General features: G+C 36.6%; 1 protein-coding gene across 1 annotated transcript in view; it reads left to right on the top strand.

The window, feature by feature from the left end:
* LOC121367823 (flocculation protein FLO11-like) overlaps positions 1-15534 on the top strand; it is a 92451-nt gene that overhangs the window by 69774 nt on the left and 7143 nt on the right. Inside the window, exon 4 of the mRNA XM_041492211.1 lies at positions 2849-3296. Within this exon, the coding sequence (XP_041348145.1) occupies positions 2849-3296 (448 nt within the window). The remainder of the gene's footprint in view (positions 1-2848; positions 3297-15534) is intronic.

The raw sequence follows: 15534 nt of genomic DNA, 5'->3' as shown, positions 1-15534 counted from the left end.
TATCAAAGGCAGTGGTCTGTGTGGTCCTTAACGATATTTCCGACGCCATATAACTGTAAATAAAATATGTTGAGCGCGTCGTTAAATAAAACATTTCCTTCCTTCCTCTCCACAGACGATGGTTAGTTGTTAGTGGTTCTTGAGAGAGAGGTCGGTGTAGTGGAATCCAGTACTGATATGCGAACCCAGAACCTACTAGCGTTTAGACGTATAGCTATAACCCACCGTTCCATCAATGCCGGTTGACTGGGCAGAGAAAATCCCATATTGCCCCAGCACTGGTCACACGAACCAGTTTTCAATGTGATTAAATCTGCGAGATACGTTACGTAAGTGTTGGCACAAATACCCTGTGATCAACACCTCTAATCTTCCCGGGGATTGTCCCAGCTTGCCACCTTGAAAACAATCTTTTCACGAGTGCGATTTACACCTCGATGTTTCGTGTACAGATATTTACACTATTTTCAGTTCTATTAAAGCTGAAGATATTGAATGTCAAATATTTGCTCCCTGGCATTCTCAGTATGATTCTGATCTGTGTCAGATATTTCTCTTTGCATTGACTGCTGGTCTTGTGTATATATTATTTGTGGGTATCTACAGTTATTTTAAATATATTTTTTCCACATTGAATATACCAAGTGTATGTTTGACATGCAGGTGTGTTTGTGTGTGTGTGTGTGTGTGTGTGTGTGTGTGTGTGTGTGTGTGCGCCGTGGTATAGTGTTTGTATAACTTTGAGTGTTTTTTACTGAAACCACCGTATATCAACAATTCTCAACACTTCATCAACAATTCTCAACACTTCATCAACAACTGCGCAACATTTTGTTTTGACTTAATTCAACGGGGGCAGGACGTAGCTCAGTGGTAAAGCGCCCGCCTGATACGCGGTCGGTCTAGGATCGATCCCAGTCGGTGGGCCCATTGGGTTATTTCTCGTTCCAGCCAGTGCACCACGACTGGTATATCAAAGGCCGTGGTATGTATTATCCTGTCTGTGGGATGGCGCATATAAAAGATCCCTTGTTACTAATGGAAAAATGTAGCGGGTTTCCTCTCCATGACTGTTAAAATGACCATATGTGTGACATCCAATAACCGATGATCAATAAATCAATGTGCTCTAGTGGTGTCGTTAAACAAAACAAACAAAAATAATTAAAAATTCCATAGCACCAAAACTACCCCCGCCTGCTACCGACCCCGGTCGGGCTGCTGGTGCTCCCTTGCACCTGCCAGTGCTGGCGGTCCCCCCTGCCACCCACCCGAACCATTTTCCTGCCCTGAACGGAGGAGCCGGCCGAGGCCGGAACATGCGCCCAGGATAGGCGTGCGCTATAACAGCTTGCTCTGAATGTGCACGTAAAACCCTATAACCTGACCTGACCTTCATCAACAAAATACTGAGTTCCTCATAAGAAGATAGTTGCTTGGAACATATTTTATTGATTTAAAACAAGAACAAATGCATTCGGCACAAGCTATACAACTTACTATTCCTTTTTCTTGAAAAAAGTTAAACTGAATGGGGAAAAAACCCTCTTCTAACCGTTATTACGATGTCATGACAAAAGGCACAGAAACCTAGCACAGGAAAAAAAGAGCACGTGTAATAATGGCTTATGTAAAACAATAAAATAAATAGAAGACATAAATCAATATAAAACAAAAACAAAACTATAGTACACGGAGTAAAAAACACTCATACCGGCACATTATTAAAATGTATTAAATGTTTTACTAACTGTAAATCACAAGAATGTTAAAGGGACAGATCCTAGTTTCAACCCGTGAACATTAACACTAAATTTATTTAATCTACAAACCTGTAACACATTTGGATAAAGTTACAATTAAGTGAAACACGAGTCTGTGACTTTAAAATGATTAAATACCCTCTAAAAACAGACTAAAATTCGACTCCCTAACTGTTACTTCTCAGACGCACGTGCGTTTTCAAAAATATGATAACTACATTTTGTGATATTAAAAACACCAGGAAGACCAAAAACACTTCTAATGTACGGAAATTGATAATCTAAACCATAAAATCTAAGTAAAGTATGATTTCAGTTATCAAAAACGGCTATAATAGTAAAAAATAGGCCTTAGTTTTTAAAAAACTAGGGTATGTCCCTTTAATTATGTTGATAATTTAGAAAAAGAATGTTTATTGTACTGCACACATTTGTATACATTCAAAAAAAAAAAATACGTTTGATATGACACCCAGTAGCCGATGTATTTTTCATGTTGGGGCGTCGTTAAACATTCATTCATTAATTCAGAAAAATAAAGATGTTTGGAAAAGTCACATAAAATATGGTTTTGTGATCTTAAAACAAGAACAGTCTTGGTGATTACAGATATCTCCATAACCTCGAGTTACACGTCAAGTACTCCTGACCCTGATTCAGTATCCAAGATGGCGGATTAACACACTCCGATCTGTCAGTAATATGGTGTGATACCATCATCCAACAACAAGTCATTTATATCTGTCTTTTCAACGACACACAGATAATGACACATTCAGCAAAAACAAATAGTTTTCTTTAAGATTATTCTTAATCTCAAACCCGTGGGTTTTTTCCCCCTTTTATAACGCAGATGTTTCAACTTATGTTTTCGCTGTTCTGTTTGCTGTTTCGTTTGCTGCGTGATTTTGCGCTTAAGCCTCTTTAAAGGAACGACTAACTAATTTCTCTGTTTATGGGCCTAAGTGGAATTACGTCTGACAATACAGATTTTCTCATACAAAGAGAAAGCTTCTTACACGCTCGGTCATCATGGCCGTTTTTCTCTCAATTTATCAAAACTAATCAGCTTTACTGTGTTGTAGGCCACAGACATTCCTCGAGTAGTCAGCGAGTTATCAGACGTCCCCCTATTGCCAACGCCAACAACGTCAGACCAACGACGCCGACGGGCAGGGCTGCCACTCCCACAGCGGGGACGTCCTCCAACAATCCGGGACTCTCGAGTCCAAGGAAAATGTCGTCTGCTGTTGCATCCCACGGGTCTTCCAGTCCAGCCATGCGTAGTAAATCCCCGGGTCCCGTGTCCAGACGACTTCCTACCCCTCAGCCGAGATCTCAGACGCCTCAGCAGGAATGTGCAAACACTAGTCATTGGAGGAGTCGGTCGCCAGCGCCCTCTAGCATACGCAGTCAGTCCCCTGGACTCCAGCCCAAGAGAATCTTACCCAGACCCGCAGATGTCGACGGATCCCGGATGTCACACAGAGCTGCTTCGCCAAGTCCGAAAAAACGAACGTTAACACCTGCAAGGTAAGAACAACACTAGGGTATTTGGTTTTAAGTATTTAATTTTCGCTAATAAAATATTTTGCATCGCCTGACTTTGCAAACAAAAGGCAGGTGAGTATACTTGTCATTGTCTCTCGGTCTGTGCTAACAAGAGACCCATCTCGGCGTCCAGAAATTAAATTCAGCTTATTTACAGACGTGTTATTTCTTACAATGTTTGAAATAATTTTAAAACGTTGGAATATGTTACTCTGAGTCATAATTTTAAAAGTAATTGTCATTTTTATTCTACTCTGCTTTATCAACATTTCATTATCATTGACACACGTCTGCTCTTAGTTATGAATGGTGCACCGAATTCTGTAACCGTAAGTTATTATTCAACTGTTTTCAATGGGTTAGAACTTTATTTAATTAGATAATATCCGGATATAAGATGATTTTTTTTCTTCTTCTTCTTCTTCTTTTTAATACACTAGTTTGCTTACTGTTTGGCAATTCTAGGAAAGCTTAATTAGAGTGATTAAATTATTAACGTACTGTTGTTCGAAACAAGTGTTTTAAAGGACTGGTACATTCATGTACGAAATTACCTTGGTATGAAATAATTAGACGCTGAAATGTGGGTGTGAGTAATTTTTGGCATGCTTCCATCAAAGAACTGTTCAAGCACGCCTGTCGTGGGCACAACCTCTGACTTCGCCAGAGAGTTCTGTCCAGACGCTGAATTGACAGTTTGCCACTTTTATTTTAACCTGAAATTTATTTTAACCGGCATTCTCTTTGTGGCTGGTGTGTAAAGTTTCAAAATCAGGAACAGTTACATGACAAGAACCATAACCACTTTGACCAATTCAATGTTATTTATCGCGGTACAATTTACCTATATTGTTGATGACTTTAATTCGATCGTAAAGATATCACTATTACAATGAATTTCTTTCTAATTATTCCTCTTTGTGAATGTTCCAGCAGGCCGTTCGGCTGTGCCAGCGTTGTATAATACAGTCAATTGAATTTCGTTTCCGCTTAATTAATTCTCAATTGAGAAATCTGTGCCGGAATTCACACTGTCAACAGTGACTGTATAATGCGTTCAATATTGCGTGTCTCTAGCGCTCGACGTGGCAGGCCACACTTTGTACGTTTATAATACTAAACATGGCTTGAGAAAAAAAAAAAAGAAAAAAAAATCCCATAAAGCTTCGTAAACGCGTCATAAGCTATTACTATATTTAATTCTTAACTGTAATTATGTAAATGTACTTTTAGTGACAAGACTTATAAGAGTCATGTTAGATCATTTTGTACACGTGCTGTCATTGTGATTGTGTGTCAACAACACATCCCTTACTCCACCCAATAATAACAAATAGATATAGATAACTGAATATTATATTCCCCAATTGTTTTTTGTTATGTGAAGCACATCCGAAATGGGGTTTGTTTTCTTTCTTTTTTCCTTTTTCTATGTGGGCGTGCGTGGGTAGTACCGTATTTGTCTGTAATGATTTGATTGTGTGTGTGCGCGCCCATACGTGTCCTTGTGTTCATTTATTTATTTATTTACATATATATTCATTTATGCGTGTGACACACACACACACACCCCACCACCAATTTTTTTTTTTTTAATATTTTTTTGGTGTGGGCGACTAATTGCTGCCTGCCACGACTTTCGATGGAGTGTAGACACATGACTATATTTTTGTTCAACTTGATTTGCTTTAAATTTATTTATATAGGCAACATAATTCATCATTACTTTGAACATAAGTATTTCCCATGTCCCTTAGATGTTCGACTGTCCTAGGATATAATCAACATATCTGTCCATGATGCTTTGAATGGGAGTGAATTTTATTTAGCCAAGTATATTTTGCAGTTTTAATTGCATTATTCCATTACCACTGACACATAAAATTAAATACATTTTAATGTATGTATCCGACAGCCGCAGAGCAGATACTGAACTCTTTTTAATTTAAAATACAGAGGCCATCGGCTATATAATTGGTTTGGCAAGTCGGTTCCGTATAACCACTTAACCTGCTATTCCGTGATTATTCCATGCCAGAATTCAATACCATAACAAGGGACAATATTGTTTTTCTTGCCTGTCGTGCGCACCCGCTGAATTCCTCCATTGTTGGGCAAACAAGTCTGGACGAATCCGTATTTAACTTGGAAGCGAACAATCGAGCGTTCGTGTACTCACAGACACACATACCGCTGTATACGGCCACTGTGCTGTTATTAATTTCTGGTAACCGTGTGTTCCATTCTCGTGTCACAGACGTATATCTGTGACATACAAGGGTGTGAACTATTTCTGAGGTCAGTATTTCCTTGAGGACCTGAGTGACCATTTCACCTGACACGTCCGAGGGGTCAACTTCGACCCCTTGCATCATAACAATGGAATGTTTACTTACCGAAACTTTTGATACAGTAAAACGTGTAGTGACCGGGTCTTTCGTGTGTATGGATACCATACTATGAGGATTTCAAAGGAAATTTTATAGAGGTGAGAATGAATGGGTCACGGTTAAAATTTTAAGGGTAGGTTTATTACATAGGTAAGTTATTTATTACCTCCACAAAGTAATGATGAATTATGTTGCCTATATATATATATATATATATATATATATATATATATATATATATATATATATATATATATATTGTGTATATGTGTGTTTGCGTGTGTGTGTGTATAAATTATAATATGTATATGTATACTGGTATATGTATATAATCTCTCTCATTAGTGTGTGTGTGTGTGTTGAGTGGATGGGTGAATTTTGTATTATTGTATATAAAAATATGTTTTAAAGATTGCTTAACGTGCCAAAAAATATTTTAAAATGGGAAAAGATCCAGACTAAATTAAATTGTTATTCGCCTCCGTCATACATTTATAGATAGTTTCAACAGTTTTCTGTTTTCAGAAGGTTCTAGACCATATTACACTTAAAGTTCTGTTTATTACATCGCGCGTCACTGATCAAGAACTGAACAGTTCATTCGAACGTGGGAATGCGATACGAGAGACGAAAACTATCTCATGGTTATTTCTCCCAGTGTGGTGCAATAAATCACGTTAACTGTACTGTGGGGGTATATAATGTGTAGGTAACATCAGGCAACTATGACAAACATTAAAAGTAACGTTGACGCTTCCTTTGTTTGAGTACACTCCAGAGTTTACGTTCTCGGAGCAAAATCGGGTCGCAGACTTTCGGTGAAGGACCATCACAAGATAACAGGTACATGTACTTCTCACTGAAGCTAGAGTGAGTCATGTTGTAATTTATAGTTTTATTGTGCAGTGCTTTGAGATAGCTTCACAATTGATAATACAGAATACAAACAACATGAAGTCAATGCCGATCATTAAATAGAGGAAATACTTTCTGGGTCGAATCCTGGGTCGAATCCGTGTTCAGTGTTTGAGAAAATGATTGAAAGGAAATTTGAAATCTAACTCTGGTAAAGTCATCAACCATTATACATTTAATTTTAGGGCTTTTTAAAGTTCTCATTTTGTTAAGTTTTTTATTTCATTAATTTTGTTAAAATCATGTTCCTTTAAGTTTACCATTACGTGTTTTGGCCGTATACTAGTATATGTATGACATATATTAATTTTAGATACTAAATACGTGATAAATGTATGTTATATGATTTGTGGTGTTTTAAAATAATAGTTTTATGTTAGTCGTGCACCATTTTGGAATAATGCATGCCAATTTAAAGATTGTCGCATAATTGAAATAATAGCATATACCGCAGTAGTGCGAGTTTCATGTTAGCCCTATATTAAGTGTCACAAATCCCATGGGAGCGTATTGCCGTTGATTAAATAATGTGCTGAGGTGTCGTGAGATAACTGTCTTTGTGTAATGATATAATAGAGTAGAGCATACATATTTTCGCTCTCATTTCTGGTCATTAGCAATTGTTTTCACATAAGCATGGGGGGGGGGGGGGGGAGAAGCTACATTTGAAAGAATTTCATATTTATACGTTATCGTCTAATACTTCAGGTATATTTAATTAATTCAATCGAAGAACTGATTGCGTATTTTCCATTAACCTTGTTTCTGAGATGCATAATTAAAAGAAGAAATGGTTTTCCTTAATTGATCTTTGGTATCAATTTGAAGTGATTGATGATGCAACCAGCTGGATAGAAGGACCCAAAATGAAGCGGTTACGAACTCCTGGTTTAGATTATGTATCAGTGTTAAAACGTTTGACAATGTGATAGGTTTTCTATAGTTATAGCTGCTGTGTTTCTCCACACTGAAATATTGATATATGGGCTACACAAACTAGAGGTGCTAATTTTGATGTGGACATGTAGAATGTTTGTATTTAGCTCTAAACAACAGTTACTGGCAGATTCGTATTATTCCCTGTCAGATCATTCGGATGTTGTTGGCCCAATAACACGAAAAGTCCTTTTTCAGACCATATGGACTTCATCAGTCTCAATGTTGTTTTTTGAAAGGAATGTTTATTTCGTAAAAATAGCGTGTGTGGTTTCTTTCAACTCAGAAATGTTAATTGTTCAGAACAAATTGGCCATCAGGTGACATTGGCAAATATAGTCCGCAATCATATTATTATCATCACACTTCCTCCAGCACCGCCACCATCATTGTCATTATAATCATCGTCATAAGCATCAGTAATACCATCGTTATTATCATCATTATCAATCATCATTATTACTACCAAGCATCTATAACACCATTATTATATCATTATCGTCATAATCATCATATTTTTTTTCTAATCATTTTTTATTTACTTTCTTATTTATATTCACTTAAGGTCCAAACATGTTGTCCTGGACACACTCTTTATTTATTTAGCTATCTGCTCACGGCGTGGGTTGACGGTTAGTTGTTAATGGATAGCGGGACAAAAGTCGGTGTTGTGTTCTTACATTTCCCGAATTCGAATTTTAACCCGGAGAACTGCTATTTGGTATACTACCTAATGCATATCCATTGGCGTCTTGAGGAGGCCGAGCGCTCATGAACTCTTTGACTGGCACCCCTGTCTTCTATCACATAACATTCATCTAACGTTAGACGCAAAAACCAGTCTAGCGAGCAACCGTGATTTGCTCGCCATCTTGAACACGACCCAGTGTTGTCTGTTGGAAATTGCACATCCGTCTGTAAATAGCAAGTGGCTAGTGTGATGGCTTTCAGTTTAACACTGATAACTAGCATTCTCAGTCTAATTCATGATATGTTAAAAAAGTTAAAGTTTGTTTTGTTTAACGACACCACTAGAGCACATTGATTTAATAGTCATCGGCTATTAGAGGAAATCCGCTACGCCTTTCCATTAGTAGAAAGGGATCTTTTTTATGTACTTTCCCACAGACAGAACATGCCATGGCTTTTGATATACCAATATACCAGTCATGGGGCACTGGTTGGGACGGGGAAAAAACCCAAACAGATATGTTAAATGCAAATGATTTTAATTAATTGTATGCTGAGACTAAAATCAGGAAAATCTTGCACTCGCATCGCGTGTGGTACGTTTCATAAACCAAAATGCCATTTACATAAAACGTATTATATTTTCCTCGAAAAAGACGTGTCTGTGCATTTTTCTACCTCAAGGTAATTTGACACCTGTGTTATCATTAGGCATGCCAAACAGTGTACTGTAGCACCTGTTTTATATGGTATTAAATCCACAAAACCCAAAATCAAAGGTATACTGTATAATACACATGGTGTACTTGACAGTCATTCTGTCATATATACCCGCATGTGATACAATTTCTCAAATTTCAGAACCCGTTTATTGCCGATCTCCGCTAAGTAGATTTTTGGATATGATCCAGTATTTAGAATTGGTGAACACATTGATCTTTTGTTATTTAACGACGACATTTCTGCTCCACTTGAGTCAAAATAAATGTCATACCCGTGAACACTGCATGTGTGATAGTGTTTAAATTTATGGCACGGTTCCATGGAGTTTGAAGCGACCCGACCCGACTCGATCCGGCTAGGTACGCGTACAGATAAAAATCGCTGAAGTAATAAATAATCTAAAAGAAAGTCTACAGGTATTAGTGATGTTCCAATGATCGATTATAATCGAACAATTTATCGGTTTGGTTCTACCGATCTGATGATCGATTATACAAATTCATAATTGATTGTGTGGAGACATGTTAACATTAATTACTTTGAAGTTTAAGTGGTGGAATTGATGTCAATATGTTGGGTTAGGGTTTGTTTTCATGGATACATAAAGATTTTTTTTTTAAATAGTTATTAAAAGTAAAAGTAGCTATTTGTAAGGTCTATCCTGGTGAACACGATAATAGGTGCATGTTACTTATAATTCAAATCCTTAATATGTTCATATAGTTTAACTGACTGTGTAATCAAACGTTGATGGGTTGGTGTAAACCGATTATAATCAAATTCATTACGTCTGTCCCAGAAGTCTTTAAAGGAGGAGGAATGTGTATTTTGTTTTTAGTTAAGCATTATTACAGGGCTTACCTTACCCGTTGCCAAATTAACCAATTGCTGAATTGTTTTTTTAATAAAGTGGCTACAACATTTAGTATTTGGCTAATAAAATATTGTTTAAATTAGCCACTTTTTAATAATGTTTAAGGGAATACTTAACATATCTGAACATTTCACTAAAAATAAATTATTTCTAGTGTGAGCTCTGTCATGTACTAGTTATTTATTATTTTTGTTGTTAAATTTGTCTCGTCTTCTTCTTCTTTTAGAGTTAAGCCAGAAAGGTAATTTAACAAAACCACTATATTTCACCTTTTCATGTGTGCAGTAAAACAGTGTTGCCACTTTGAGAACACCACGTGCACGTGTGACACTAAACATATTTTGCATTTCCAACTTAATACACTTTGAACACGAGTGACCCACAACACAAATATTGACCCACATCGCTGTGGAATGTTACGCACGATATTATAAAATGGCGATCAATATCGGTAGCCAGTTTGAACTGTTCTCTAATAATGTAAATGCTATAAAAAGATTAACTGTTACGAAAGATTGCATAAACGTTGCTAGGATCATGTTTGAATACAACTGCACCACGTGTGACTACGTTCAGAAATGATCCCACTCGAGTGCAATACGTCGAGCTGTGGTACGTAGCAGGTTTTGTGTTCAAGTATTGCTTCGTAATGAGGATGACTGAGAAAAAACGCTCGCCAAAGGTTGTTACTTTCGTTTGTTTGTTATTTAATTTACTGCAGCTTTGTGCAATATTTATTTGCATCCGTGTTAAATTAATATTATGCATTATTATTATTATTATTATTATTTTATTTATGCACTGAATGGTTTGTTTTTTGTTTGTCTATGAGATGGTGCATATAAAAAAATCCCTTGCTACTAATGTAAAAATGTAGCAGCAGGTTTCCTCTTTAAGACTATATGTCAAAATTACCAAACGTTTGATACCCAATAGCCGATTATTAATAAATCAATATGCTCTAGTGGTGTCGTTAAAACAAAACACTTCTTCTATTCCGAAGAGGCAGTCCAAGCTGCGTGCCTCTGTCTTCAGGATATCGTGCTTGAACCTTAATTTAAATGCTATTTAAAGTCAAATGCTATAACGGTTCATATAGATTGGATGCGGCGCATGCGTGCGGTCCGGGTAAAAGAAAAAGAAAAATACATTAGTTTTAACGAGGGCCTCTAGACTGGATGCGTGCGATGCGTGTGCTGCAAAACGCATGCTGCCAGCCGCAATGAAATACTCGTATATGGTGTATATACCCAAAACGCAAGCCGCAGACGCATCAGACGCAACAATCGGACCGCACGCACGCGCCGAATTCAATCTTATATGAGCCTTTAAAGTAAAAGTAATATTTGTTTCATACAGCTGTTGCTAGAATCTAAAGTAGATGCTGGCAGATGAAAGGGATATGTTTGAATGTTTTGAGTGTTTTAATTAATTAAGTATTCGTGGCACTGTGTTAGTACAGGCTGGTTGTATTTAGTTTCTCCAGTATTATTGTCACGAATGCATCTGTATACACCATACCGATTATTGCTGAAAATAATGATATAAATTTGATTGTTATTTTATATACCGGTTTGTATTATTATGCCTTTTATAATATGTATTTGTAAAACCCGGATCGTAAAATTACAGGTTTTTAATATCAGACAAGTAAGGGCCTGTACACACATACCCAACTAAATATACTGAATGTGTATAGTCACGTTTATATATTTTACATGCATTTACAGTATTTAAAAGCTCTATAGTTCATGTATGGAGAATGGTGGATATGGAATGGAGTAAAGTATTTTATGGAGTGTTTAATTAAGTCAGCATTGGAATCGTCATTTGATGAATGTAAAATGTATACAGTATGTAACATGCGACTTTCCATATGTCTGCATTTCTGAAATTATATTTTCACTGGACATGTGTGGGGTAGACATGTTGTTTCCCCAGTTTAACTACACCTTAGGTTTGTCTTAGACAAGAACCAAAAATATTGTCATAATCCACGACTAAACCACGTCGAAGCACTTACAGTAGAGTGTATACCACCAAATTAAATCCCATAGATGATAATAGTAACATACGTGGCTAAAACTCCTGCCTGCAGCGTACATATTGTATATAAATACTACCACCCCTCAACCTTAAAGTAAATATGAAAACAAAATTGGGGGTTAATCTGCTCATTTGAGAGATAACGGGTAGCGTCTACGACTACCCTAGTTCCCCACACAATTTGAGTACTTTTTTTTACAGGTACCACATATATGTTTCAGGCACACGGCTACGTCACACAATTGTACTAGATGAAATTAAATTGCATACATTTTTGGCCCAGATGAAACTATTTTTTCTTTTAAAACAAACACATTCACATATATCACCAAACACAGGACTTGTAGTATTAACTGCTCTATCAAAAGTTGGATGTACCTCGAAAATTGACCCAGCCGGAAGTTATTTGTTTTGGTACTACCAGTAGAGTTTGATATTGGCTTGGTTAGTTCTAGAGTGGGTCACTGACAAAATACATTATCAGTCCTTCGTAATTGGTGTATAAAAATGCCGTGGAATATAGTATCCCGTTTTTGAGAAAGTGGTTACGCATTGACAGATAGTGGTGGACGGTTTTCTTCATCGTATTAACCCCTCTGTTCTGGACAAGCAGTTCATTCAGCTGAATTGCCTTTCCATGAAAAACATGTTTCAAGAACATGACTTCAACTGATTCAAGTTTTAAAAAAAGTGTTTTGTTTAACGACACCTCTAGAACACATTGATTAATTAACCATCGCCTACTGGATGTCAAACATTTGATACATCTAACACGTAGAATTTTTTGTCAATTGGCAACGAGGGTTTTTTTCACAAACATATTCCCCACAGACAAGACAGCATATACCACGATTAATTAAAGTATTCACTTAAATTAATAAACCAATCTAATTAAAATTAGCTCCACTATTACATGTGGATCTAACACCAGCCAGTTGGAGCTCATGTCCACCAATCAAAACCTTACTTGCAGAATCATGCCAGTGATTTAAAAATAATTTGAAAACATTCCGAATTATCCTGAGGGTATACGACATGTTTCGTGTGAATTACGAATGCCTTAAAACATGTTTTATTTTATAAAATAAATAATTTGTAATGTAAAACTGAAGACTGATTTAGTTTTAGTTTTTTTTATAAATAAATAAATAATTTTTAATGTAAAATTGAAGACTGATAACCCACCCCGTACGTATTGGTATGGTTCGCTGTACTGCGGCCGCTAAAATAGACTCGGCCGATATTTTTAAATTTTGTATGCTCCCAAATAACGTTATAAAAGGCGAAGTGTGATTGGTCAATATTTAAATTATTATTTACAGACGAAATGGTTCCTGGACATTGGGGACTACGCAGTGTTGTTAGTTTTAAATTACTGGCAGGATTCTGCAAGTAACGTTTTGATTGGTGGACATGAGCTCCAACTGGCTGGTGTTAGATCCACATGTAATAGTGGAGATAATTTTAATTAGATTGTTAATAAACGTAATATTAACTTATTTAGATAGATAGATAACAAGTTTAACGTGCCCATATACCACAAGGGTTTCGAACACGCCCATCCAGAGTCCGACCTCCGATAAGATCGGTGGCCTGACTCGGGATGGGGGGGGGGGGGGGGGGGGGGGGGTGTGTGGTTTAACTTATTTAGTGTACTTGCAGTTAACTTTTACGCTCATTACGATCGTGTATTTGAACCGTACTAATTTTTGTAACAGCATTTGAATACCTCAGAGCAAATTATCATTGTAATCTTTTCAGCACAATCACTTCAAAATCTGACACGCTCTCTCCGTGACATCTATAAGCTAACGAAACCAATTATAACACGTAAAGCGCATCATTTAGGATTAAACGTTCTTTGTGGGCAACAAATTCAGGATATATTAGTTGTACTTTAATACCACAATAAAACTGATTGCAAGGGATAAAATCTGTTTTGTAATTACAACAATGAACATTACTAATTAAACAGTAACTGTTGTGGAGACAATCCGTGAATTCTCTTTGACAACTGTATAATTTAACAACAATCTGCATGGCAACTTCAGATACTGTTAATCCGCATTAACTTGATTTTGGGAATAAGTAACGACTGCGGTATAATATCGCTGCTTTAGGAAATCATTTGGCTGCATTGGTCATTGTATATATATTACAAATGCCTCAGGTGTTCCGCCTGTACAAAAGAACAGTTATGAGTGCCGCTATGTTTGAACTCTGGAGAGTAAACACCGAATACACTTATCGCAGTAGCCTATCGATTTCTAAAGGCATGTTCAGTTACTCTTTGTAGAATACATAAAATTTTACCTTAGTTTGGTACGCGTTTTGGACATCATTCACTCTTTCTTTCATTCTTTCATTCATTTTTTAAATTCATTCATTCTTTCATTCATTCTCTCTTTCATTATTTCATTCATTAATTCACTATTTTATACAGACTATTTTCTTTTGCAATAAATAGCAATTTTGAGTAAATTTGTTACTAGAATAATCATTTTACTAAACATTTTAATGAATGGATATATGAATGAATAGATGAATGAATGAATGGACGAATGAATGAATGAATGAATGAATGGATAATGCACTTCTGTGTATATGATACCCACATATCAGATCTCGGTAAAGTTTTTAGATTCTTAAATGGAATAGTGTGTCAGAATTTGTCTGACAATTTAACACAGACATGATAATGGGCTGTCACTAGTAGTCTTTCGGTATCATTCTTTGTGACATCATTACTGATTTGGAACCAGTTCTGGTCTCAACGCACCGATTCATCAAAACGTACTTAGTCATAGATATCTTACACGGAGATATAATTTTCAACGTAATATTATTGGTTCTTATTTACGTTTGATTTCTGATTGTTACCAGAGTTAACTCTTTTCCGTCCCTCTTTTTCCCCCTTTATTTTGTTTCATATGTCCAATTAAATTTCAAGCATGCAGTCCTTGGCACACACCTCAGCTATTTGGGCTGTGTGCCAAGTACACCAGATTTAATGGTTGATTGTTTTAGTGGTTAGCGAGTGTGAAGGCATGGAGCTGTTAAGAATTAACCCGTGTGGGAATGGGTACAGGGATTTGAACCCAGTATCTACCAGTGCTGTGGCTTCTGGCTTAACCACTACGCCACTAACGCTGGTAGATTAACTGGTTTCTTGAGTAATCTTTTATTTAATCACTGTGATCCAGATAAAAGAGTTGTGCCCGACAGAGCGATCATCAAAGCGCACCGACAACGAACTGGGTTAAATACATCGACGTTCAGCCACTTGGTGGCGTAGTCACTTAATTTATTGCATAGATAATCACTTTAACCACTTGTTAAGTGTAGCTTTCCAGTCAAGTAATTGGCAGTGGCAGTTATTATTTTTGGTCGAGATTAAGTAACTGACATTTATCTGAAGTTCTCAAATGTGTCAAAATATGATACAAGACTAACGTATCTTATTAATTTTCTGATTATTCCCCCCTACCTTTAAAATTAGCTGCAAGCAAAGAGAGAAAAACGGTTTATGTGTACTCTTTATGGACCATCTTAAATATTCAATATCACACCTACATAATTTTTTTTAGATCAGGTCCCCGTTCCCCGAATCAATCTTAGTCCTACGATCACATTAAGTGCATAACAA

This window comes from Gigantopelta aegis, chromosome 3, assembly GCF_016097555.1.
Source record: "Gigantopelta aegis isolate Gae_Host chromosome 3, Gae_host_genome, whole genome shotgun sequence".
In the NCBI taxonomy this organism is placed as follows: Eukaryota; Metazoa; Mollusca; class Gastropoda; order Neomphalida; family Peltospiridae; genus Gigantopelta; species Gigantopelta aegis.
This window is presented reverse-complemented; position numbering and strand designations above follow the sequence as displayed.